We start from the raw sequence: 27907 nt of genomic DNA, 5'->3' as shown, positions 1-27907 counted from the left end.
ATTCATGAATTTGAGTAACTCTAGTCAATTTTTTACTACACAATTTGTAATCGAATATAACTGGTAATCGCTTTCTACTAAAAGTGATGACAAAACACTTATCGGTGTTCAAAAAAAGATGGTTGCTATAACAAAAAGATTCAAAGCTACTCAAATCTACTTAAAGAGAATTAGTCTTCTACATTTCTGATAACTCTAAAAATTTTTGTGTCGTCAACATATAAAAGTAAGTTAGAATTTTTTATATAGTCACTAATATCGTTATTATATATAATATAAATAGTAATGGTCCCAAATGGGACCCTTGTGGAACTCCAGTAGGAATAGATTTGTAACGCGATGTATTTATCTTGGTTCTACTATAGCAAGTACTGGAGGATGTGGCGCAGAGATCAGTCGACGGTGCGCCATCATCAGGTCTGCAGTGGAACAACTGGGAAAGATTTGGATGGACAGGAGGATTACCAAGAAGACTAAAGTCAGATTGATGAAATGCCTTGTGTTTCCAATCTTTCTCTATGGAGCCGAAACTTGGTCTCTGAGACTGCAGGACCGCCGTAAAATCGATGCATTAGAGATGTGGTGCTGGAGACGCCTCCTAAAGATCCCGTGGACGGCATTCGCACCAATGTATCCATCCTCAAAGAGCTTCGTATTAAAGAAAGACTATCGTCAATTGTGAAACTAAGAATACTGAAGTTCTTTGGCCACGTCTGTAGAAATGAGAACTCGATGGAGAGACTGGTAGTTCAGGGCCAGGTGGAAGGCAAGAGAGCACGCGGTCGGCGGATAGACGCCATCACAAAGGCAACTGAGTCCACCATAGTCCAGTGTACTCGCAACGCCTCTAACCGTCAGAAATAAAAGCATATCGCCAGGAGATCTACCCTCAGAAAGGATATTGACCCACCGAACACCCAACCATGTACCTCGTCAGCGCAACCACGACCACTCTGACAAGAGTGTCCGACTAAGAAGAAGAAGAAGAATTTCATAAGTTATCCATGTAAGCTTTTTTTATGAAATAAAGGACAAGACGAGTATGACATTCAGCTCATGGTAATTGATACGCCCTACCCATTACAATGCAGTGCCACTCAGAATTCTGGAAAACCCATTAAAATCTAAACGCCACTACAATATTGCGCTCGTCACTTTGAGACATAAGATCTCTCATAACTCTCATTTGTCCAGTAATTTCATTAGCTACGGCGCTCTTCTGACCGAAACACAGTAAAGTTTGACACATGACTGGTTCAAGGCAGATATAGGCATCGTTGTGGTACCCATAATCTAGCCGGCATCCTGTGTAAAGGAGCCTCCCACTGACCATGACTATGTTGGTGATGAGATCGTCGGGGTCGAAGGAGATCTCGTCAGGCGCGGCGGCCTGGTAGTCGTAGAGTGCTCGCGCCACGTAGCCGTCTTCCTCGTCGGCCTCGCCCTCGCCGCCCTCCCACCCCACCGGCGACACCACGATCGTGGGCTGCCGCACCACCTGACACACCACAAATAAACACACGTTCTAATCTAATCAAAATAACTCTATCCAAATGATTTGAGGTTTCTTTAGTGTTGATTCCGCCAATATTTGTCTTTAACAAGGCAAAACTGAGTCTCGTGCCAGATTTTGGCGAGTCAACGCGTCCTGAGGATGCCCCGTGTAGAGGCGAAACACATGTCGAATTGCTTAAAGATAAATATTGGCGGAAGTAATACTTAATAAAAACTCAAATCATTTGGATAATTATGGATTTCCGCCTACTTCAATAAAAATAAAAAATAACTCTATTCATGTAGGTCAAGGAATGAATCTATGAATGAATGTCAAGTTATATTTCTTTTTACTGCTACTTCGAAAACGGTTGAGTTTTCGAAATCGGCAAAAGACCCCGGGCCGCCATATGCTAAGGCATCACATTTTTTTTATGGAATAGGAGGACAAACGAGCGTACGGGTCACCTGTTGTTAAGTGATCACCGCCGCCCACAATCTCTTGCAACACCAGAAGAATCACAGGAGCGTTGCCGGCCTTGAAGGAAGGTGAAGGTGAACCCATGTCGTATCGTCCCGGAAACACCGCACAAGGAAGTTCATTCCACAGCTTAGTAGTACGTGGAAGAAAGCTCCTTGAAAACCACACTGTGGAGGACCGCCACACATCCAGTTGGTGAGGATATTATCCTTACTTCTGGCGTGTCTTGCGAAGGTAGAATTCGGCGCCAGGAATCAGCTTAAACAGCTCTTCGGAACACTCCCCGTGATAAATGCGGTAGAAAACACACAATGAAGCGACTTCTCTACGCAACGCCAAGTGATCCAGCCGTTCACAGAGCACTGGGTCCCCCACAATTCGAGCTGCTCTACGTTGCACGCGGTCAAATGGATCGAGCTGATACTGGGGTGCGCCAGACCAGAGATGACAGCAATACTCCATGTGTGGCCGGACCTGCGCTTTGTAGAGCGCTAGTATGTGGGCTGGCTTGAAGTATTGCCGTGCTCTATTAATGACGCCCTATTTCTTTGAAGCCAATTTGGCTTTGCCCTCCAGATGACCACGAAATTGGTAATCGCTCGAAATTTCGAGACCCAGTATTCCGATACTAGGCGAGGCTTTAAGGGAAGTGTTGTCGAAGAGCGGTGATACGACAAATGGGGTTTTTTTTAGTGGTAAACGCGCAAACTTGAGTCTTCTGGGGGTTAAATTGGACAAGGTTCAATTTACCCCATTCCGCGACCTTCTCGAGAGAGGACTCGATACACGTTTACAAGTTTCTCCCGGCACTGGTCAACGTTTTCCCGAGAGAGACCTGCATGGCCAGTGTATACGGCATCACCAGTGCTGCCAGCCAACATATCATTGATATGTTGGACACTTTGGATCGGATGGACAAGGGCTGACTTCCATGAGTCAGGGACTACGCCTTTAGAATAAGAGTGACGGAATAAACGCGTTAGCACCGGCGTCAAGTCAGGGGCACACGTTCTAAGCACGATTGGAGAAATGCCATCCGGCCCGCTCGACTTCCTGACGTCCAACGAAAACAGAGCTCGCCGAACAGTTTTCTGTCTGAACTGTACTTCAGGTATAGAGCTCTGACACCGCGGGATGTTCGGAGGTGTTTTTCCGTTGTCGTCAAGAGTGGAGTTGGAGGCGAAAAGAGCGCACAAGAGATTGGCTTTATCCTTTGCCGTATGGGCCAGGGTGTCATTCCTCATGTGCAACGACGGCATGGACGGCTGGCTGAAGTTACCAAGAGCAGCTTTCGACAACGACCAGAACTTGCGTGTTCCGGTTGGGTAACTGGAAAGCTGCTGCCGATTTTGACGACGTGTTTTGACTTTGCACGGGCGATTTTCCGCTTAAAAAATCTGGAGGCACGGTTGTATTTCCTCTTAAGAACTATGCAGTTCGGATCCTTTGTGCCCAGCGCCGCAACCCAAGTTCTGCGACGTTGGCGTCGGATAGGTACTACACTCCTGACCAGGCAATGGTCGGACGTTCCGAGAGGGGCGTCGACGGTGACCTGGTAACTATCGGGATGTGTAGTCATTAAAAGATCCAATAAGGACGGCATGTGGCTATCCACATCCGGGAGCCGCGTTGGCGATTCAACCAATTGGGACAGACCATACGCCAATGCAAAATTATGCACAGATCGCACACAAAATCACACGTCAAAATTTAGACGTGCGAGCAGCAGCCTGTCAATGCGTATTATTTAGCGTGTATTAAAATTGCTTATAATTAGCATGATTTAAGTGAATAAAATTTAAAAGAAAGCTATTAAAACAAGTTATAAGACCATGCAAAAATAAACTAACTTATAAACAAAACGAGGGTCACAACTTAGTTAAGACGTAGTGTGCCCGTACGGCACGGCATATTTTTTTTTATATGAAAAAAACATTGGTGTGTACCTCTACTGTGTTTCAATTTAAACCTATATTTTCTTTTAATACTTCAAATATTGAAAAACCTCTATTTAATTGCAGTGTTTGTGAATCGATGCGCCTTCAATAGCTCATGAGGTTTTTATTGTAAATTTACTTACATTCTTATTAATAACTAACTTTTCCGAAATTGTGTTAAATTAAATGGCCTAGACTGTCACTTTCACATGTATAAGTTTAACAGATATTGTTACCTTAACGAAAAAATATTTTTCAATCAGATTTGATTTCAATTAACTTACATCTTTAATTTCATTAAATAATACAAATACAAAATACCATTACAATGATAACCAAAGTATAATATAATAATAGTAAATATTATAACAGTAAACTGTTAGTGACATTTGGTCACGTTACCTCTTCTTTTGCTGTCTCCTTCTCTATCTCCCTGCTCTCTCCTACCAGAGTGACGTCGGGCAAGTTTGTGTGTGCGGCCGTCTGCACCTCCGGTGTCGATACAGGCTTCTGTTGCGGCGGTTGTTCCTCTACTGTCACTTCTCTTTCCTCTTCTACCTTCTTCGATTCTTCTGGGCACTTCTCTTCCTCTTTAGCTGAACGTTCCTTTTCCTGCAATAAGAACAAACATATATATTAACCTATGTTAATAATGAATTATGAAACAAGATACAAAATGGAATATAGCCATAGGCGAAAGCGGAACGGTTAACGTTAAATTATCTTTAAGCACACTTTTCTCCTTAGTAGTGTGTCAACCACCAAGCCTATAAAAAAGTGCTCAAATAATACGTTAACGACGCAAAGAAATGATGGTGTGACTTATCACCGGTAATTTTATTTTATTCATAATAAGATGGGCTTGCAAAAAGCGTAAATAATTTAAAAAAAAAACGAGTATTCACATCCCTTTCTCTCCCGCTTGTCAGAATGAGACAGAGGAAAGGACGCAACCAGCACAAAGTCAGAAATGAAAACTATTAGCTAGTAAAAGAGTCGCTCTTTTATTACAGGCCCAGTGAACAATAATTAGCAATATTGTATTTTGTGTACAGAAAGTCATTGCCGGTGAATGTGAACTAGTGCCATTTACACGGTAACAATGACGTATCCTTACCCAGTGATAATTGATACTTATTTACTTTGAGCTGTGTAAGCTAATCTTTTTCAGCTTTCCTGTACACGAGATAGTGAAAGAGAATTGGGGCTAGTTGGTAGCAAGAAGGAGATGTGAAGAATTTTACAAACCAAATAAGACGATTGTCATTTGCTCGAATCATTTCCTCGAAGCTGATTTATAATTCATGCTCAAATAGTATGATAAGAATTTGTTAACATTAAAAGTATTGAAATCTCTTTCGAATGTCAATATATTTAGTCAAATTGACGCACACACAAAATTCCAATTTAACCACATTAATAATTTGACAAAAGATGTCTTACAAAGATATCTTGATGTCCGCTTACATCACATATGCCAAAAAGATACCCTGGAAAAGATATCTAAATCTAAAAGACAAATTTGAATGCATTAAATTTGTTTCAGGGAACTTAACATTTTAATAACCAGTTCACCGAATTATTATATGTAAATAAAACTCATATTTGCCTCTCTCATTATAGGTAACCTTAATTTATTAGATCCAAATCCATGTAGAGCGTTAAGGTGTAACGAATAATATACACACAAACCAATAAATAAACATACAAACTTTCGTCTTTATAATATGAGTGTGACTTTTGATTAAAAGCGTAAAAATCCTCCGAGTGAACAGTTCCTGATCACAAAATAGGGACAGACTGACTAAAACTTACAGCAACCCTCTTTTTCGTCAGGGTTTAAAAAGATGCCTTACTGCTACTCCACTGATGTCACTGTACAAATCGGGTTCTAAATTCAACATACGCAGCTTAAACTGAAAAAATCTTTACATCGCTGCCTATTCACCAATAATATTCTAAACAACTAGAGTAAACGCAGAAATTTAAAGAAATAGGAGATAAATAATTAAACTAAAATAAGCAATATTTCGGCTTTATTTTTGTTTGACGTGATTTATCTATATATTATATAGAACGTCATTGATACTAACGTATAGATGACCTGACCGCCCGATTATGATTGACCAATTTTAATTCGTCCATGTGTGCGTTAGCCAGTGGATTTATATTAAAAATACTAAGGAGTTAATACCAAGCGCGACTTTAACAATACGTAATAAGCGTTACAGTAACAGTAAATCCGTTTTTCTTTTCAATCTAGCTGTCTCTCCGTTAGAGTTATTCTTCTCTCTCTCGCACGCTTTATTTTCCAATATGCTACTACATATTGTCAGAATAGACTTTACTTAGACTTAAGCATGTATCAGATATAAAATAACCTACTAATGGAAACTTCTATCAGACTGCACATAACTCACAGGGTGTTAAGAAATATGAGTAAATGTAAAACGTATGGACTCGATCCTCTCGTAACGGAAACAACATGACGTTGTGAGTTGATTCAATGAAGAGATCGTCATCTTGAGACTATCACTAGCTACGGCGCCCTTCAGCTCGAAACACAATAATGCTTACAAATTACTGCTTCACGGCAATAAAAGCCCCGTTGTGGTACCCATAATCTAGTCGGCATCTTGTGCAAGGGGCGTCCCACTGATAAATTTTAATTGCCTCTTACGACACCCTTACCCTTGGGCCTGTGACTTCTCTATACTATTTATGCCCAGTGGAAGCACAGGACAGGACGAGAAGCAAGCAGGTTGTTATTCTATATAATTATAAGTAGCATCAGTAATATCATAACAAATCATCGGTGATTCTAAGCACTTTTCTCAATTTTACATGGTTACCTTTTCCGAAAGAGATTTGTCCGTCTGTTGTCTCTCCTGCCTTATCCGCTGCACAGACTTCAGAGCTTCCTGCGACAGAACACACATTACCTACTAATAATACTAATAAACCATGACTATAGAAAATAAATTTAGTAACAAAATTGATAAGAAATCGCCACCTCTCGGGTTCCCTCCGAGCGCTCTTATCTACTGAGCCAACCGTTCCAGTGACGCATGGAGCGACATCTCAATTCAATTTCCTAATATGCAATTTTTGAGGTTAAGCAGGTTATCAACTGTGAAGTAGATCCTGTAGATGAAGCCACAACCTGAGAGTTGAACATTACATACGATCCATGCGTCAGAACAGTTGGCTCAGTCGGTAACAGCGCTCGGACGGAAGTCTAGAAGTCGCGGGCTCGAGTCCCGCATCATTCATCAATTTTGGTTACAAATTTAAGTTGTAATTAATTAATTTGTTTGTAATAATTATTCCCTGAAGTGAGGGATATAAATTTAAAATAACAAATTGTTGAAACATGACCCCTGAAGATATTTCTTCGAAGTCTACTTTGGATACTAAAAAACAAACACCATTTAAGCTTCACCTGTAGAACCATACAGATAGTGGCGATCAGTGATTGGAAGACATGCCTTACCTTTAGTGACGTGCATGTCGAGTCACTCACTGGTTGCCTTAATAATTAAGTATTAAAGTATAAAATAAAGGGTTAGGCACAATGCGTGTGCGTAATTAGCGGGCTTGAATCGACTATAATTCGCGGTGTACCTCAGACGATTGAAGTAGGCATGGCGAGCGGGGAAAGGTGGGGGAAGCGGGAGGATAAAGAGGTATGATCACATCTGTACTCATTATACTAAAAAAATATGGCGTTACCAATATAATGATTGCAGTATTGGTCCGAACGAACACACAAGTAGTAGCGCTACAGTATGTTTTAGTGTTAGTGACTCACCTGCTCCTTCTCCTTGGCCATGTTCTCGAACTTGGCGCGGATGGACGAGGGCTTCGCCCCGCCGATGTCAGGCTTATGTCGCTCATAGTTGGTGCCCACCTTGTCCACGGTGGAGAACCCGTGCGCGCTCGCGTCCACACGGTCGCTCTCCACGCCGAACTTGCCGCCGAAACCCTGCGATACAAAGAACATACATTAAATAAAATATTTTCTGTAAAAAATAAAATTTTTGAGTACTATTTCAATTCAATGGTCACGTGTGAGTATTGATTGCTCGTATATTTCACGGCAGAATAATATAGTATTTTTAAAAACACAAATTACAATTTATTATTTAATAACATGCCCAAAAACCACAGAGGTTTGTCCAGCATTTTAATAAAATACTATTAAATTATGAATATTAATTAACCGAGTCCACTGACGCAACGAGCCCAACGCGATCGTCTTTTGGCGTGGACCAGCAGTTTGGCCATGCATTTTTAATAATTTAATTATTTATTTATTTATAAGTAGGTACAATAACAGATAACAAGATAAAACTATCATCTAATAACAAGTACAGCATATTTTTATGATCCTGAGATCCAATTAAAATTGTACACATCATTCACCAAATACAGTAAAAAAAAAATTAATAAGTGGACACAATAGTAATTACAGTATAACGAAATTTAGTTAAACATTAAATTATTTTACATAAACTAGAAAGTTTTATAAAGAGTATTTTTAAAAATGTCTACATTTGTAAAGAATATATCAAAATCAGCACACACTTCGTTAAATTCTCAACAAATTCTCATAATCGGGTTGTTATGCGATATATTATTATTTGAGGAATTGATCGAAAATAAACATGGGATACGCACAGATCGTGTTGGAACTTTAAAGTTTATCAAACTTAATAAATGACTATCCATAAAACCATTCGCAATGTTATGTAAGACGCACATATCAGATACCCATCTCCGTTTATCAAGACTATGCAAGTTAAATTTACGTAAGCGCTCAGAGTATTTGGGAATTTTACGTCTAACACCCAACCTGCTACAGAGAACTCTTACAAACCGCCGCTGAATTGACTCTATTCTATCACGGTGAACATTATAAATTGGAGACCAAATCACTGAGCTATACTCCAGGATACTTCTCACTAAACCTTTGTATAATAATATCCAGGAGTTTTCCTGTTTAAATGGTCTGGCGATTCTAATAACAAAGCTTAACATCCTGTTTGCCTTTGAACAAATATCATCGTTATGGCTTTTGAAGGATAAATCCGAGTCAAAGATGACGCCCAAGTCCCTTATCACATTCACACGATCTAGAACATTGCCGTCGATAACATAATCATGAACAAATTGATTTTTCTTGCGAGTAAATGTAATCAGTTGACACTTTTTTATATTCAGCATCATGCGGTTACTTTTACACCACTGCCAAATAGTCTCGATGTCCCTTTGCAGCAATGAGCAGTCTTCTGGACCGTTTATTTTACGAAATATTTTTATATCATCGGCGTACGCCAGACACTCACATCGAATTTTGGATAATAAGTCATTTATAAATGCCAAAAAAAGCAAAGGACCTAGATTTGAGCCTTGGGGCACACCAGAGCTAGCAAGAAATGGGACTGACTCGAAGCCACTCAACGCAACTAGTTGCGTACGATTTGATAAATAAGATGTGAGCCATCTGTGAAGATTACCATGAATTCCCAGGTGATGTAGCTTACATAAAAGCACTGAATGGTGAACGTAGTCAAAAGCTTTCGCAAAATCTGTATATATTGAATCAACCTGACTCTTATCGTTAATTGTGTCACATAAGAATGAAGTATATACCATTAGAAACAGTTGAACGAAACGCAAAGAAACCGTGCTGACGTGAGCTTAAGATGGGCTTCAGATGGTTAAAGACATGTGCATACACAAGCTGTTGAATAACAATTTCTAGAGACACTGAAAATTGGCAGATTGAAAAAGCCGAAGGAGGAAAGTCAGGAATATAGTTCACATTACTATTAGCGTTCATAGAGTAAACCGACGAGAAATGATCAGCAAACAAGTTCACAATGCCAGGGCCATCATTAGCGTATCGGTTATTGTAACTCATCTGTCTTGGGTAGGCATTAGTGACTTTCTTATTTTTTGTGTAACGTCAAAACGCTTTTAAGTTTATAGCCAGATCAGACTCTATGCGATTTATATATGTGCGAAAACATTGATCAAAAACTACCTTAGCTCTACATCTTAACATTGCAAAAGTATCATAATCTCTTGGATTACCGTAAGTTTTAAATTTGACATGAAATTTAAATTTAGATTTTAGCAACTTTATTAGCCCAGTAGAAAACCAAACGGGATAAGATTTTTTGCGTACTTTGGTTTTGGGTGTGTACTTTTCAATTATTTCATACAAAGTGTTATAAAAACAATGAACGAACTCATCACAATCAAGTTGCAAAGCCGACTGCTCTCAATCAAAGTCTTGAATTTCCCTATTACAGCTCTCGTAATCGGTCTTATGAAAACAGAGTTTCTCAGTTATAGAGTTGTTGAGTTCAAGCAACGGGGCTCGACCACTAAGTAGGGTAAGCTCAAAGGGAGGGTGGTGTGAGTCTAAGCGGCAAACAGCAATGGTATGACTTAGTGAGATAGTATCAGGTGAATCCGTTATCGCCAAGTCCAAGATTCTATTTAAGTGGTTAGGAATGTAGTTAAGTTGTTTTGATAAAGTCAGCTGGAAAAACTCAAACAATGCTCTAGATTTATCGCACACGTGGCTTAGAGGAAGTCCTGTTTGGTTCGACCACATCATACTACCCAAGTTGAAGTCACCAATAATGCAGATTTTATGGTTTGGATGGCTGCTCATAATATTTTGACATTTATTAAGAAATTCTACATATAGGCTGGTGGTTAGGTAATCCGGTAAATATACTGTACATAAATTGATAGTAGTAACAGGATCTACTTTTATTTGAATCCATAAATCCTCCACCAAATCAGATTGCCAATCGCATCTCAGCACATATTCAACCTTTTTAGATATTGCCATAAGTACACCTCCACCATGGTGTTTTTTAAAATGTTTAAGGAAATTTTCACTTCGATCTCTGCGCATTACAAAATACCGATCATCGAATTTGATACCGAAATTCAGAAGAGTTGATATTTACATTTAACCACGTTTCACTTAAGCATACAATCTCAAAATTATTACACAAAAAAGCATTATACACATCAATCGTTTTAGACTTTAAACCTCTTACATTCTGGTAATGTAGAGAGATAGCCATTTGTACAAAAAGAAAAGTCAAGTAAGTATTGTTTGCAAAAAGTGTACCGTTAGGAATAAGATGTTTTAACTCATTAATTCAAGACTTTTTCATTTCTGATCAAAATGTATTTTACTCTCCACGGCTTTTATTAAATCATCGTGAGAGCTGCTCAAAAAGTCAATTGACTTCTGATATTCAAGCAGTTCTTGCTTTATTTCAGATAACTCTTTGTGGAGAGCGCTAGATAACATACGCGGAATCTCAGACCGAAATGAAGTGAGAACTCGATCACTTATAGCTGATATTAAATTTTCATTGTCCACTTTAGGATCAGGTGCTGAAGAAGGAGGTGTGGTCTTCTTACGAACAGTAATGTTCATTGTTTCTTTGTTCATAGATTAATTTTATCTTTATTATTTAAAAAAAACAGTATAGAGCAAAAACAAAAATAATAATATTACACCTCAATTTAGAAAATAATAAAATAAAATTAAAATAGTTCACTTATATAATATCTTGGGATTGAACCAAGTTCGCCGCAATGTTTAGACGTCCTTTTACCGGACAGCTACACATTACACACTTGGTTGAATGAAATTTGTAAACGTGTGTTTTAATACGTGAGCTTAACGATGTTACGAGATTAGTTGTTTTATTTTGTGCAATTTAAAATTTGAAATTACCCTCACGTTATAACTTTTATTTATTATCACAAAACTATGACACGAATTAGTTTAATTTCGAACCTCATGAGTGATGGTTATGCACTGTGATTATTAGTTGATTCTTCTAGTATATTCACACAATGATTTCACTCAGTTGCCTTAACCAATGTACACAAACACACGAACCTCGAGAAATGTGTTCAGACTTAGGTAGTGTTCAGTGTAATGTCTGCTTCAAGTTTGTGTGTGATAACACTTATTATTGAAACACGGGCACCAATCTAATCTCTGGAATCAAGGTAACTGAGATTTAGAAACACTAATAATTTATCACGTAAACTTTTTCGGAGGCCTATGTACACGTTGCAGTACCACTATACACTTGTTGACTAAAGGTGTTGCAGGTAATATTATGTCAACCTATAAAAAATACTATTTTAAGACAATGCATACATACATTATGTATTGCATTTTTTAAAATGTTTAAGGAAATTGCGATCCTTGTTAACGGCAGGTTATCCGAAAGCGGTAGGCATATGCGGAACCATCGACCCCTGGTGTTGCGGATCTTTATGGGCGTCACCATTTCCCATCACGGGAGCCTCTTACCCCATACTTATATACAGTTAACTCGAGTGCAGTCGAATCCTGGGGTAAAGAGCGGGAGCATCTTTCCCTGTTGCCTGCACGCCTGTCCTCGCGCGCCAAGTGTAGTGCTGTGCCGTAACTGTCACTTACCTTGTAATCGCGGTGATACTAAAGTTGCGACCCCGTGTTATTGTTTTGATTTTAATTCCAATAAAAGCGAGTTTTCATTCATCGTCAAACGAACGAGAAACGACGAAAAATGTTTCAAACATGTTGAAGAAAGGAAGAACAAAATTTGTGATTTATATTTTAGGTTACAATGGTAAACGAGAAGCATTGTTTAAAACTATCGACACACTCATGATTATGCTTGTTCCAAGTATATCCATCAAACAGCATTATATTACAAATAATGCTTAGTAGATAAAATTAATTATTTATAACCATGTGTTGCCTTCAATAAGGCAGTACGCGTATAACCATTACAGGGCCGGTCCGAGTAACCATTTTAATCATTGTAACCAATTAATAGTAGAGATCCGCGTACTCACAAATAGAACCATTAATTAACGTTTCATAGGTTATATAAATATTTTTACCATAAAAACCAATATATTTATCGATCTAGTTAAATTATAAAGGATTTCTCGTTTATATAATATATATATATATATATATATAATGTATATATATATACGTATACATTATACGCATAATGTATATATATATACATTATGCGTAGTTTTTTAAATAAAACGAGAAATCCTTTATAATTTAACTAGATCGATAAATAAACTAATCCTCTAAAATCCTTTAAGTATATTTTTAATTTTTCAAAAAGTGGCTGATACCCGAGTACCTACTACTGTGTGGAGCACGCTCATCTTTTTACTGTCTCATCATAAGAGGACCTTTCCCCCGATACCAGGTTATCACAGCCTATAAGGTTGTTGTAATAATACCTTCTTGTGGTCAGTCTGACTGCGATGGCGGGGGATCTCCTCTCTGTGCTCCCAGCCGGCCGCGCTGTGGTCCTGTCTGTCCGTCTGGACCCCGAACTTGCCCCCGAAGCCCACGCTGTAGTCCCGCTGCGACGGATGCTTCTCTATCTGCTCCTTGTGCTCCCACCCTGCAGCACTCTGTTGACCAAAGTATATAACACATATACATAGGTATAATTACACCATTGTACCAGAACTATACAGATATTGTATTATAATATATTTATAGCATTAACTTAGAATATACTCTCGCACGCTTTTATGTCTATGCAGTGAATAGAATATTGTATTATTGTGAGTTGTAAAAGTAAGTTCATTGACCACGTCATTAAAATAGCAGCGTCAAAACAACAAATCTTACAATTCGCAAGAGCGACCAATATTATATTATTAAGCTCACAGACGGATGACTAACCCGCTCACACATGTTGGCTTGTATTGAGGCTTTGATTCCAGTCATTATATCTTCTTATTATCTATTTAAAATTTTATGAAATAACATAGTTACACCGATACGTTGATTTAACATATTGGAATAAAGAATTAAAGCAGAATTGCACTCAAATTCAAATTCAAATATTTTTATTCAAAATAGGATTTATAATCACTTATTGAACGTTCGCCATTTTGGCGCTGTTGGCCATGGCGAGAGTCTGCGGTACTAAAACTAGTGATGACAACCTCAGCTAAACAAACATCGATAGAAAAACTAATTACAAAAAAAAAATTCTACTTTATTAAAAAAGTAAATTAATACTTATAAACACAAGAGTTATTGAGTATAGTAGATGCATCAATCCACACATACCGTAAATAAATAGAGGCATTATGTGAGCATTTCATAAAATAAAATATATAATAACTTTAACTTTAAAGGATATAATAATAATAAAAAAAACACATCAAGCAGACCTCCCGGTAACAAGATCATCCAGCCACCACGAGTAGCACCCGTTCACGAGCATGACGCATGGACCACCCATCGCCTCCTTCGACCATATTTACGGAAGGGAACGACCCGCCCCACGTCGCCGCCACAAGCAGAGGCATTTAAGCGAGCATGACGATGCCTGTATAGCTAGAGTCCCCTATTGTCTTATTAACAAATTTATATAATTTGGAACATATTCCAAATCAGTATTTAAACTATAACAATAGCAGCACTGCTCAATAGAAGCACTGTTAATCAAATTATTACTTTGCTCAATACGAGCCGAGTCCAACAAGCTATTACACTGCTCAACAGAAGCGGTGCTAATCAACTTACTAACCTGCTCAATAGAAGCAGGGCACCGGGTTGCCAAATAGTTAGATGTGTTGTAAAATAAATAAAAAGATAGCGATTTTGCTGTATTTTATAAAAAATAGATAGGTGTAACCTATCAAATGTCAACAGTTTAATGTAGAAAAAACATAGAGAGGTACCATAGACAACAGACGCATTGGTGTCTGAGTGGCTAAGCGAAGGCCAATTGGCTCTCGCCCTGTAACCAAAATTGTCACCGAGCACTTGCACAGTTTGAACGCAATACGCATAACGTCATACAAGCATATAATACGCAATATTTTAAAACTTCATCAGTCGTCAACGATCTAATCGCATCGCATCCAGTTCTCTGGGTAATGCAACTCATAATATTTTTCTACAAACGCCGAGAGGAAAGTAACACGCACTTTAGCACCAGGAGTTCCTACAGGATTAGCGGCAGCTGCATATCATCTTGCTTATTATTCAGCCATAACTAATTCGTAATTTTAATATCATTTATTTTCCTACGCACGCGCTAATACAACACACTATATCTTTATCATTATGCTTAAGTGTTATCGTGATGTGTAAGCTATATTATTATTTTAAAGTTTCATTAATTCAGTAGTTTTTGCGTGAGCGAGTAACTAACAAATATACATATATATATATATTCATAGAAACTTTCGCATTTATAATATTAGTAGGATGTAACTCATACAGTTATTTGCGGCGCTCGCATGAATAGCTCGCACATTGCAGATTTTTAACTTACTCGACACTTATCGTTATATTTATTAAAATCCATTCAGTAGTTTTTGCGTGAAAGGGTAACAAACATACATAAATTCTTACAAACTATCGCGTTTATAATATAAGTGGGTGTATTTAGGGTCCACTATTTTTGCGATAGTGACTGACACATAAAATATTACACATATATGCATTCGCGGGCTTTTTTCTAGGATTATTTAAGATAAATTTGTCTTTCATCTTCCTATTCCGAGAACTAATATTGGTCTTCACTCTCCACTGCATTGCTCTATGAGATCATTAAATGAGCTCCTTAATAATAATTTTGACTCCATAGATATGTTTGGGATGTCGGTGCTACAATTTAAAAGACTTTGCAACAGTGTTATTCATAATAGTTTTTAATTATATATATGGTCTGTTCGCTTTACTCATATTCAACATAAGAAATAATTTGTATTTTTAACATTTATTAGCCTTTTAATTACTTTGCGTTTTTTGTACTAACATTATCTTTAATAATACAACAGAGCTGTACATACCTGTAAGAAAGCTATTCTGTTCATAATGTTCGTTTTATATTTTTCTTATTTTTGTTTAGTTTAGAATAATAGCTTGTTGGTGTGTCTATTATAAATAAATAAACAGTTATATTACACATTATAAAATTTGTAACTCCTACAGTTTTTCGCAGTGCATGAATAGCTTGCAGATTTATGTGCTACTTATCGTATTATTTTGGATAAATCACACTATGTCTTTATAAATTATAGTTATTCTGATGTGTAAGCTATATTATTGTAAAGTTTCATTAAGATCCATTGAGTAGTTTTTGCGTGAAAGAGTAACAAACATACATCCCTACATCCACACATTTTTACAAACTTTCGCATTTATAATATTAATAGGAAGTGAAGATGACAGGTATTTAATTGTTTATAATAGGCTAGTTGACTAAATTTGAAAACTTGGTTAATTATATTCCTTTAAATCTGTTTTATCCCAAAAACCCTTTATTTCAAAGAAAATACAATATTAACAATTAAGTATGTATGTATTTTGTATTTTTATTAAAACGTAATTTAAGTTTTCTTCGTAAGCGTTCAGTAGTGTCATGGCATCGTGAATGACGTCACGCCGTGCAAACGAAACTGTTGACGTATAGTGAGTGTGTTCTCTAAAAATTATTTTTTAGTATTATAAATAGTGTCATCATGTCATCATTACTCACATCAATAACGTGTATACGACTACAATTATAACATTACACTTCATTAATTATTATTTCTCTATTACTAATTTTTTTTAACATATTTAAACTTGTTAAGCGACGCGGGTGATATCGCGCGCTCTAAGTAAAGAAGGAACTGACGTAAAATTTGGGGGTATTATTTTGTCATTATTTGCGAAATGCCATCTAGAAAACTAGTTTAGTAACGTATGAAAGGATTATGTAATTTATTAATAATATAATATATTAATATTATGTCTTGGTTACCTTGTCGACCCGGTCGGTCTGAACACCGAACTTGCCACCGAATCCCTTGGAGTAGTCCGACTGGGAGGCGTGCTTCTCCACGACACCCACGTACTCGTGGCCCACCGCACTGGCGTCCATGCGGTCGGTCTCGACGCCGAACTTTCCGCCAAATCCCTTGGAGTAGTCGGACTGTGAAGCATGCTTCTCTACCACGCCCACGTACTCGTGACCCACGGCGCTCGCGTCCATGCGGTCGCTCTGCACGCCAAACTTGCCGCCGAAACCTGACCACACTTTATTTTGTACTCGCATATATTCAGACCTGTCTCGCAATGGCTCTCCACGACCAAAATTGCTTGACAAAACTTATATATATATTTCTTGTGTGCGTGTGTATGTCACTGAACTCCTCCTAGACGGCTGGAACGATTTTGATGAAATTTTTTGTCTGAGTTCAAGGGGATTCGAGGATGGTTTAGATTCACAATTGCACTACCTCCTAAACGGCTGGACCGATTTTGATGATATTTCTGTGTGTTCCAGTGAATTTGAGATTGGTGTGTGTCTTCAGGTGGATTCGAGAATGGTTTAGATTCACAATTAAACTACCTCCTAAATGGCTGGACCGGTTTTGATGATTTTTTTGTTTCTTTCAGTGAATTTGAGATTCTCAATTCCGTCCATATAATATAATTCTCCTGCTCAAGTGTATGTTTGTGAACTCCTCCTAACGGCTGGACCGATTTTAGACGTGTCTACAGGACAACGTCTGTTGGGTCCACTAGTATCTTATATTAAAGAGTATATTGAGAATGAAGAAGTTGGGCATGCGGTTTCTTGCATAACGCGAGTCTCTGCGACCCCCATGGCATCCAATACTAACGTATTTTTAATTACTTACGTAATTTACACTGTTTTTATGACTATTTACAAATGCTATTTACGTTAATTAAAAAGAATCATTTGAGTTCATTTATAAATAAAATATAATATGTTAACCTGCCACCATTTCAGCACATCCCCGTGGACTTTCCTAACATTCCACACCACCTCTATAATTAATCAGTCAATCTTCTTTCATCCATCATCCTACAAGACCAACCCAACACATCCTTTTTTCCCTACAACTTTCGCTAACCTTACTTTATTTTGTAAAGAACGTGCAAGCGTCTCACCTGATCACCACACTCCCCTCTCCGGACAAGCATTATTAGCGTTCGTGTTAGTTTTAAAGCTGTTGAGACTTTTACATCTCATGTCCGAAGATGACGAAGGTAATTGAGGTTCTGCTTAAAATCGCGAGTGGCACTGCTTGTAGTATGTTGGTGGTATCACTTATCACGATGTCTTTCTTTGCATCTCGTGACTTCTTATTACAATAAACCATTCCTGTTTTTTGCAGTGTAAATGCAGAGGCCTTGATCACTGATTATTAGGGTAATTTTATATATATAAGAGGGGGCAAACGGGCAAGAGACCCTCACGTGACAGTGACCCACACTTGAAGTGTAGACACAAAGGTAAAGGTTATTGAACAAGACATACCAAGATTTACGATCCATGCGTCACTCAGTTGGCTCAGTTCGTAAGACGGTCGGACGGAACCCGAGAGGCGCGGGCTCGAGAACCGCATCGTAAATAATTTTTGATTACAAATTCTATTTGCAGGATGGTAACGTCGACCACTATATTACTGGTGAGTGCAACAAGCTTCACTAGTCATGAACTTATCTCGTGCGACATACATTTCAAAACAGAGGACATTCGGGAAAAGAGATGTCTTACAGAATATTAGGAGAAGACAGTATACAGTCACCTACCTTGCGCATAATCCTTCTGGGAAACATGTTTCTCAGTCTTGCCCACATAGTCGTGCCCCACCGCAGATTTATCCATCCTGTCTTGTTGAACGCCGAATTTACCTCCATACCTTTAAATGATAAGTGAAAACAACAGATATTATAACATTTTACCTCCTTAATAAATAAAATACATATGTGCATTCACAGTTACAATTTCAACTTTCCGTCTAATATATAAACTGACTTTGCATTTGAGTGTAAATATTTTTTTCTAATAAATTAATTGATTAATATAGTTTATATTATATAGTTGTTGTATTTAATTAATTAAATACGCCCGACTCGGAAACAAACATCCATATTAATCATATAAATGATTGCATCAACCGGGTTTCGAATCCGGGACCTCTAGCTAACTCAGGGTCACTAACCGTTCGGCTATATGAGTCGCCAACAAAGGATGTGGCCAATTTTTCTATAGACGTGGTAACAAATACGTTTAAAAAATATAAATCGCGATACAAGTCCTGTGTTTATAATCAGTGTAGCAATTATTAACACACAATTTGAATTTACTATTTTATCAGTTAAATTAAAAAACATTATCATATTATAGTCTGAAATTAAAATGAATGAAAAACTATCAATAAACACTGTTTTTATCGGTATGAATATAATGTTTGAAGAATAAGCAATATTTAGTCATTTAAATCTCATGTTAGGCATAAAAGGCATAAAAGGCATAAAATCAATCATGTTAGGCATAAAAGGCATTTATTTTCTCAAAATTGATTCCTTTAGAATTATTTTTGATGTCATTTCTAATATACTACTAGATACTACTACCGCTTCTGAAACAAATGGCGCTCTGAGAGAGAAGAAGCGGCGCAAGAAACTCTCCCAGCATTTTTTTTTTTTGGGCCCTTTTCAATAAAAATATACAATATTGTACAGTCATTTCTATCGCTATAAAATAATCACAATCTAGTCCCAGGCTGTCCGATCATTTAGATATTCAGCAGTGAAGTAATAGGATTTACGACAGAGCCATTTTTTTATAAAACATTTAAATTAATTATTTATAGATAATGCCTGAACAGTGGCTGGGACTTTATTGTAGAAGTGTATACATTTACCCTTAAAGCTATTATGTATCTTATGAAGCCTACTAGAATTAGTTACAAGCAATCCCTTATTTCTAGTATTATAATAATGAAAATCACTATTAAGAGCAAAAAGGTGACGATTTTTGTGAACATATATTAAATTTTCATAAATGTACTGGCAATGAACAGTCATAATATTTATTTCTTTAAATTTTTCTTTGAGAGACTGTCTATAACCAAGATGATATATAGCACGAACAGCTCTCTTTTGCAGTGCAAACACTATATCAATGTCAGCAGCATGACCCCATAGTAATATACCGTACGTCATGATGCTGTGAAAATAACTAAAGTACACTAATCTAACGGTCGCAACATTCGTGTACTCTCTAATCTTTCTAACTACATATGCCACAGAGCTGAGTCTATCTGCTACATGGGTAATATGTGGACCCCACTGAAGCTTTTTATCTAACGTGATACCGAAGAAGACCGTAGTGTCCACAAGTTCCAATCTCTGGTCATTTATAAGTACGTTGGTTTGTACCTCCGCTGTGTTTGGTGTAATGAACCGTAAACACTTTGTTTTTTTACTATTTAAGTGCAGATTATTCATCTCAAACCAACGCACATCTTTGAGAGTGCATTGTTTACCTCGTCATCAATATCCGCACGTCGCACTATGGGAAAATCGCGTATGTTTCGTCTCCAAACTCCGTATCTCAGTTATTTCAAAACTAAATTATCTGTAATTTTGCACACATATACGTGAAAGTATAAGGTTTAATAGAAAAAATTATAATTTTTTAAACTAATATTTGCACTCTTCCCATAACCAACCTGTTTTTAATTTGACCCTAATAGATAAAGTGACCATATTTTATCAAATAAGGTGGTCAAAACTATATCAAAACCACAAATAACTATTAAGAATACTCATCACTGTAATGACCATTTTATCAATTTGACATTAATAGATAACAGATGATTATGTGAGAAGTAAAAAGATATTGGAAAAAAATATTTTTTTTATCTCGCGATATGTTTTGGCACGCACCGTGTCAGAAAAGGCGCAAGTATGCGCAACTTTTTTTTTCTCCTTGTGTAAACTAATGTATAAAGATCGTAACACAAAAAATATCTCGACATCGGCAAACAGCAGCAACGGGTAACAGTCTCTTAAAAAAAAAGTAACCCGAAAATTATACCATCTTAAACTATATTGGTTAATTTTTATTTATTTATTTATTATACATAATATTATTTAAGAAACGTTATGAGGAGGTTATAAGCATTTCAAAAATGTACTTATACATTTATATCAAAAACTTTCGAGTAATGTGGCGTTGAATTGTAGTAATGTACTGTGCCAAAATCACATCATTGAACATGAGTTAGCTTTGATGCCTTTTTATATACATTATGGTTAGCAAAAAATAATTAAAAAAATATAGAAAAGAAAGCTTATTTATAAGACTAAATTAATTAATTAGTTTTACTCCATAACAACGACTTTCATGTGAAACGGTTTTGAGACAGCTTGGATGGGGCTTTCCCATAGTGCGTCGCTTCACTTTAAAAATAAGTGAAGTATCATCAGCAAACAATACAATCTCATGGCTATCATCTACCGCAAACGGTAGATCGTTAATATATATAAGAAACAAGAAAGGACCGAGAATAGAACCCTGTGGAACACCTATTCCCACAGGTTTACCCGAAGACCGTTTGCCATTTACATCGACTATCTGAACTCTTTCGCTTAAATATGATTTTAACAGATTTAGGGCTCTTTTTTTCACTCCATAATGTTTTAGTTTTAGGAGTAAAGTTTCATGGTGGACGCAGTCAAATGCTTTTGACAAATCACAAAAAATGCCCAATGCATCCTGTGACTCTTCCCAGGCGTCAAAGATGTGCTCAATGAGTCTAGTACCCGCATTAATTGTTGATAAGCCCCTAGTAAAACCAAACTGATTTTTGTTCATTAATTTACAAAAATGCATTTGCAGCTGTTGAAGCAAAAGTTTTTCAAAAAATTTACTAAAAACAGGCAGCACTGAAATAGGTCTGAAATTAGCAGGGTCAAAAGAACTGGCCGATTTTAACAAAGGTATAACTTTGCTGTATTTCATGAGGTCAGGGAACACACCCTCATCTATGCATTTATTAAATATTATTGCTAATTCAGGTGCTATAATGTCAAGTATGTATTTTATAATATTAGTCGAATGGCCCCATAGGTCTTTTGTATTTTTTAGGTAAATTAATTTGAAGATTTTTATTATATCGCTACCTGTAACATACTTAAATTTCAAATCCGTGGAAGATACTGGTACGTGTAATTTAAGCATATCATATGCTGCTTTTGGCGAAGAGTTAAGGTGTTTGGTCGTGACAATCGGGATTTCGGAGAAGTATTTATCAAATTCATTTGCAATTTCTATTTCCGAATTTATAACGCGATTATTAATATTTAAACAGATAGAGGTGATACGGCAATTCCATCTACCAGTTTTATTGTTACTTACACTCCAAGACGCTTTTACTTTATTATTACTGTTTTTAATTTTATCTGCAATGAAACGTGTTTTCGCTTCATGACAAATTACTTTAAAGAGCTTGGAGTATTTTTTTACATATATTTTAGATTCTTCACTATTATTGTAATGTTTCTCATAATAAAGGTCATATAAGCGTCTCCACACACTGTAATTGACTTGCTGGTTTTGCTAAATTTTGATAGTACCTCCTCCATTCTATGTTGGAATTGTTCATATGATGCAGTGGGGCGGTATACACTTACAATAATAAGTTGCTCTAGTTCTATACAAGCTATCTCAATTAGTTGTTCTATAGAGAGATTAACAATATCTCTTCTATTTTTACATTTTAATCTATTATTATTAATAAAGTTATCTTTATCATTTTCTACTATGGCGGAAGTTGACGAATATATCGTTGCATTTATTAATACTTTGAAATAAAATATGAGAAGTTCAGAGAGAATAAAAATATATGTATAAATTAATCATTCTATTTTTTATTAAGGAATGCATTTAGTATGTATGTGTCAGTGTGACAGATAAACATTTTCTAATCTATATGGAATATAATACTATATCTCTATATAATTTTAATGATATATTTTATGTAAGTATCCGTTAGCCGGCATACACTCTAGACTCGAGAGTCTATACAGTAAGCCATCCGTTTTATGGTGACTTTATCAGTTACAAGTCTAACCTCATGCAACCAACCACACATAACTGGATGAAAAGATATAATTTTTTTATGAAAATACGGGACGAGACGAGCAGGACGTACATATTATGGTAATTGATACGCCCTGCCGATTTCAATGCAGTGTAAGAATTCTTGAAAAACACAAAAATTCTGAGTGGCACTACAATTTCGGCATAAGATGTTAAGTCTCATTTGCCCAGTAATTTCACTAGCTACGGCGCCCTTCAGACCGAAACACAGTAATGCTTACTCATTACTGCTTTACGGTGGTACCCACAATCTAGCAGGCATCCTGTGCAAAGGAGCCTCCCACTGGTAGAGACTCATTAGACTTTAAGTCGATCAAGTTGCACCAATATTCAATACAACTCACCCGTAAGATGACTTTGGTCCTAGCTCGTACTCTTTTTCCTTGGCCTTCTTATCAGCTTCGAATACTTCTTCTCTTAATTTCGCCATACTGTAATAAGATAATTATGCTTAGTTTATACAGTGATGAGTCAAATTATAAATGGTATAGAAGAACAAAATATCTACAGATAGGTAATCGCTGCACATGACATTTCCTTCTTTATTGTCACCTAATGTTAAGTGATAACCGCTGCCCATATTTCCTTGTAATAACAGAAGAATCACAGGAGCGTAATATTTGAAAGTGCACTTTATATGTTCTTCTTATTTCTAGAAGCACTTTTAAGCACATTCCATAGTTTGATTTTACGTGGCAGTTCCTTGAAAAATGCACTGTAGTGTAGGAAGGACCAGTTGCTTGACCACCTGAGTAACAACAAGTCTAACTTGGTTTAGGATATAGGCCACTTTTTCATCAAAAAACCACGTGGGCGCTGCCGGGGGCGAAACCTTGTATAAAATATTTTATGTCATTTCAACACATAAAATATAACTGCCTACACATTATCTTATTATTCATATGAGAATATACAAGTCACCCATGTATTGATAAAACAATATCCTTTAGCAATTATATTTACTATGCAGTAAATAAACTCATAAGGAATTATGTGGTTTAATTATCATTTTACGGACAGGAGGACATAAGTATCATTTTCATAATTATGATATACAAATATTTGGGAATTTCAAGAAACATTTGATTAAAACCTAAATTTTAGGATTAAGTTTCATGTTTTTACACTACCACAAAAATATTATAAAACAGCTTTAAAATAGATATATATGCTTTGTTCGTCACAACCTGAGAGTTGAACAAAGCATACAAGATTTTATCAACAATGCGAGTGCTCGCACGGAACTCGAGAGGATGCGGATTCGATTCCTTTATCGTTCATAAAATTTTGTTTTCAGTTTTATTTGTGTAATTAATCCCAGAAGTGACGATTATCACTTTAAAAACATAACAAATTGTTTAAATATTGGGGTTAAAGTATGAAAATTACCGAAACGGAAAATTTTTAATTCATTATAATTTTATGGATAACTGTGGTGGTCTGGATTCGACAAACTGTGTGAAAGCAGTTTGTACTGCCAGTCCTGAGAAGAAAACTTTTTATCACGTAGAAAATTGTACAAATCACGAAAAAAATGGTAGTCTATTGGAGCAAGGTCTGGTGAATACGGATGGTGACGAATGGTTTTTAATTGCCGTTCCTGTAGAGTTAAAACGGTTTCTGGTGCGAGGTATGGTATGAGGTCTCGCGATATCATGGAGCAATAATGGAGAATGGGGCTGTTTCACTGCTAGTTTTAATATCATTGTTCTGAGTTCGGTACAGTAAACATCTGCCGTTATTGCTTGACCAGATCAGAGAGATCTATAGTGAATAACACCATGCTGAGACACCAAACAGTTACCAGTACTACTTTATTGGTAAGCTTCATTTTAGGACACGCTTTTCGCTTACGGTTATCGTAAAGAATCAACTTTTCATCGCATGTCACAATTCGATCCCATATTCCATAAATTCTGTATCAATTCAACAACGCAACACGAGTTTCTTTCTGGAGATCAGTAAAATCATGATGCATCCCTTTTTCATATTATTAATTGGACGCAAATGACTCAATATTGTTGGTAAGGTAACGTCAAACCATGCCGCTAATTCGTGGGTAGTTTGGCTCGGATCGGCTTCCACCATCTCTTTCAATTCATTATTATTCACCTGTGGGCGGTCGTTCGTTCCCACAAGGTTCGTTCTTCAAATCAAAGTTTCCATCACGAAAGCGTTTAAACCAAAATCGGACGTTACGTTCATTAGCAGTCCACTCTCCAAACGCAACATTAATATTTCTGCCGCGTTAGTTCCGCGTCGGAACTCGTATTCAAAAATCACTCGAAAATTTTTGAAGTATCCATCTTTCTTGTCTTAGCTGAATAAAAATAACAACACAACTTAAATTTGTAACCTATATTTAAAAAATAACAAACTAAGCAGTTGAAAGTCAATTTTGTAACATACAATTATTGGGGTTGAGCAGGTGATCAACTGTAAAGTAGATCCAACTCGAACAGTTGGCTCATTGGAAGAGCACTCGGACGGAACCGGAAAGGTCGTGTAGTATCGTTCATAAATTTTGGTTACAAATTTAATCTGCGTAACAATTCCTCATTAAAGCATCTTGAAGTTTTAAATTAATTGCTCATTTTTGTTATCTTTTTTTAACTTAAACTTAGAACTAATGTGAAAACAAACTTGTAACGACCAGCTACTTCAACATACCCTCACTACACTTGTAACTTGGGCATAACTTTTAAAATTTACTGCTTATTACTCATTGGTGTTCAATGTGGGGCTGTGCTAGCCCTGGTTAGGCTAAGCATGACTTTGCTGAACTGGTCTGGGCAATTTCAGATATCTGTCTCTTGATAATCTTTAGATTTCAAAGAGTCTGGTCGAAAGTTCACTATTCTATTATTCTTTCTGCTGCATGATTTTTTTTTTGTTTATTTAAAAACGGGTATTCCTACCTACTCATGTCACAATATGGATTAGAAACCCCAACTTTTCAAAGGAACATTGCCATAATTCCATTAATAAATAATTATAATCATAACATTTAGAAAACAAAATTAAAAAGGAGGTTCCCACATCACCTTGTTTAAAAAAGGCTTTGTCAATTAATATTATTTGTTGTTCAGTTAGAACAGAATAATATAAAAGAAAAAACATAAATATTATAAGTAATCGAATTGTAAACTGATGTAATCCAGTTTTTTGGTGAAATGTAAAGATAAATTGACTAAAATCTCAATTTGAAACAATAAAGGAAATGTGCAAACACAACAAAGAACAACTCACAAAGCCCACAAGTGTCATCAGTTTTATAATGTACTAGCTGACCCAACACACTGTTCTGTCAATAGAAAAAAATATGATGTAAGTATTCAACAATAACGTAATCTAAAGCCATCGGAAATGTGTAATCTTGATCATACCCTTCAACTACCCTGCCATGTTACTAGTTGGCAAGACAGTGCGGATTGAGGGTCTGAATTTTATAGTGTAAAAGAGAAAAGTATCTAACTTATTGAACAATGAAGAGGATCAATATAGTATTGTGTAAACAGGTTTAACAGTACCATTTTATAATTGCAATTTTTTTAAAGTATTAAGATGTATATAGTATGTTATCCTAAAGACATATGCTAACATAGACTTTTCTATAAACCTATATATAAGATACACAATTCAACCATACATCATTTATTTTAATGCTTAAACAACATTTTTATTGAGAGCTCCCAGATGGCTAATTTTTTTCCAACACCTCCAACAAATATTATTCATCATTAAAAACCTTTCTCAAGAACCACACTAATCATAAGTGAAAAGCAAATGAAAATTGGTGCTGTAGATTTTGAGTTTATCGCTAACAGATGGGACAGAGGATGTTGTTTTATAATATTAAGCAAATATAGTTAGTGAAAAATATAAGCTGATGTACAATAATTATTTTTTCTATTAAAAAAAATAATATTTTATGAAAGTCTCAGTGTATAGATGGGGTAAATACAAAATTGAAATATATGAGTTAAGATTACTTAACACTGACAAAATTATTATGCTACTTAAATCTTAGTGATTATCTGCTTACTCTATTGCTTCGACATGTCTTCCTCCGGGACCCCAGCGCTGCTCCTGTTCTGTGACATCATTAACAAAGTCTGGGTCAGTCTCCCAGTCGTCCACCTCAGGAGGTGGTGGGATGGCCACATCTGTAGTGGCTTTCCACATCTGTAATGTAAGCCTGGTTGGTTTAATTCTTAATATATACATAAATTATTCACTTAATTATAAACAATTATTATCATTATAACTAATCGTTCACCTAACTCTAATTGCTGTCAAGATAAAGAGCATCATCACTTATTATAATAAAAATTTTAACTGATAATAACATAAACTTTAATTAAAGAAGCCTGATAAAAAGTAATAAAAATATAAAAAGAAACAAGGTGCATAAACTGAACAGAATGTCTTCATTGGATGAGTCAATATATGATGAATAAACACAATAATATGTTATCATTCACTAGGCTGAATAAGCGAAAGATATGATTCGGTTCTTATTCGATGTATATACTGGTTATCATTGAAGACTGGATATCCAGGAAAATGGAATGCTATATCTCTTTACTTTCACCTGAAATGAGTAATCGTGGGTATAAGCATTTCACTCATTTTTAAATGTTTCTGTGAAAAAAAGTTCGGGATATTCATTTACATAGGAAATCCCAGGGAGGTAATAAAAACATCAACTACTTGCCTTTTATAAAATATCTCACCGACTGTACTTAATTACAGTATAAAATCAAATACAGATACAGACTTTAGTTACTAGCAACTTGTTAAATAAACACAATTAACACGTAAAAACTAAAACACGATAAAACCGTGATAAACACAGATAAAGTTAAAATACTATAGTCGAAGTCGTAAGTTGGGTGATATTATAAGCGTTCAGTACTGAACTACTGACCAATATAATATTATATAATAAAGAGTATAATAATATTATACTCTTTGGTACT

At 36.2% G+C, this 27907-nt stretch overlaps 1 protein-coding gene across 1 annotated transcript in view; it reads right to left on the bottom strand.

The window, feature by feature from the left end:
* LOC126977085 (src substrate cortactin) overlaps window positions 1-27907 on the bottom strand; it is a 38674-nt gene extending 10767 nt beyond the window's left edge. The window contains exons 1-10 of the mRNA XM_050825780.1: window positions 27643-27907; window positions 26971-27110; window positions 23270-23356; window positions 18563-18672; window positions 16761-17026; window positions 13222-13398; window positions 7724-7897; window positions 6765-6833; window positions 4315-4524; window positions 1331-1498 (exon numbers count right to left, since the gene is read on the bottom strand). Coding sequence (XP_050681737.1) covers window positions 1331-1498; window positions 4315-4524; window positions 6765-6833; window positions 7724-7897; window positions 13222-13398; window positions 16761-17026; window positions 18563-18672; window positions 23270-23356; window positions 26971-27110 — 1401 coding nt within the window. The 5' untranslated portion in view covers window positions 27643-27907. The remainder of the gene's footprint in view (window positions 1-1330; window positions 1499-4314; window positions 4525-6764; window positions 6834-7723; window positions 7898-13221; window positions 13399-16760; window positions 17027-18562; window positions 18673-23269; window positions 23357-26970; window positions 27111-27642) is intronic.

The sequence above is a fragment of the Leptidea sinapis genome, chromosome 2, assembly GCF_905404315.1.
Source record: "Leptidea sinapis chromosome 2, ilLepSina1.1, whole genome shotgun sequence".
NCBI classification, from domain to species: domain Eukaryota; kingdom Metazoa; phylum Arthropoda; class Insecta; order Lepidoptera; family Pieridae; genus Leptidea; species Leptidea sinapis.
This window is presented reverse-complemented; position numbering and strand designations above follow the sequence as displayed.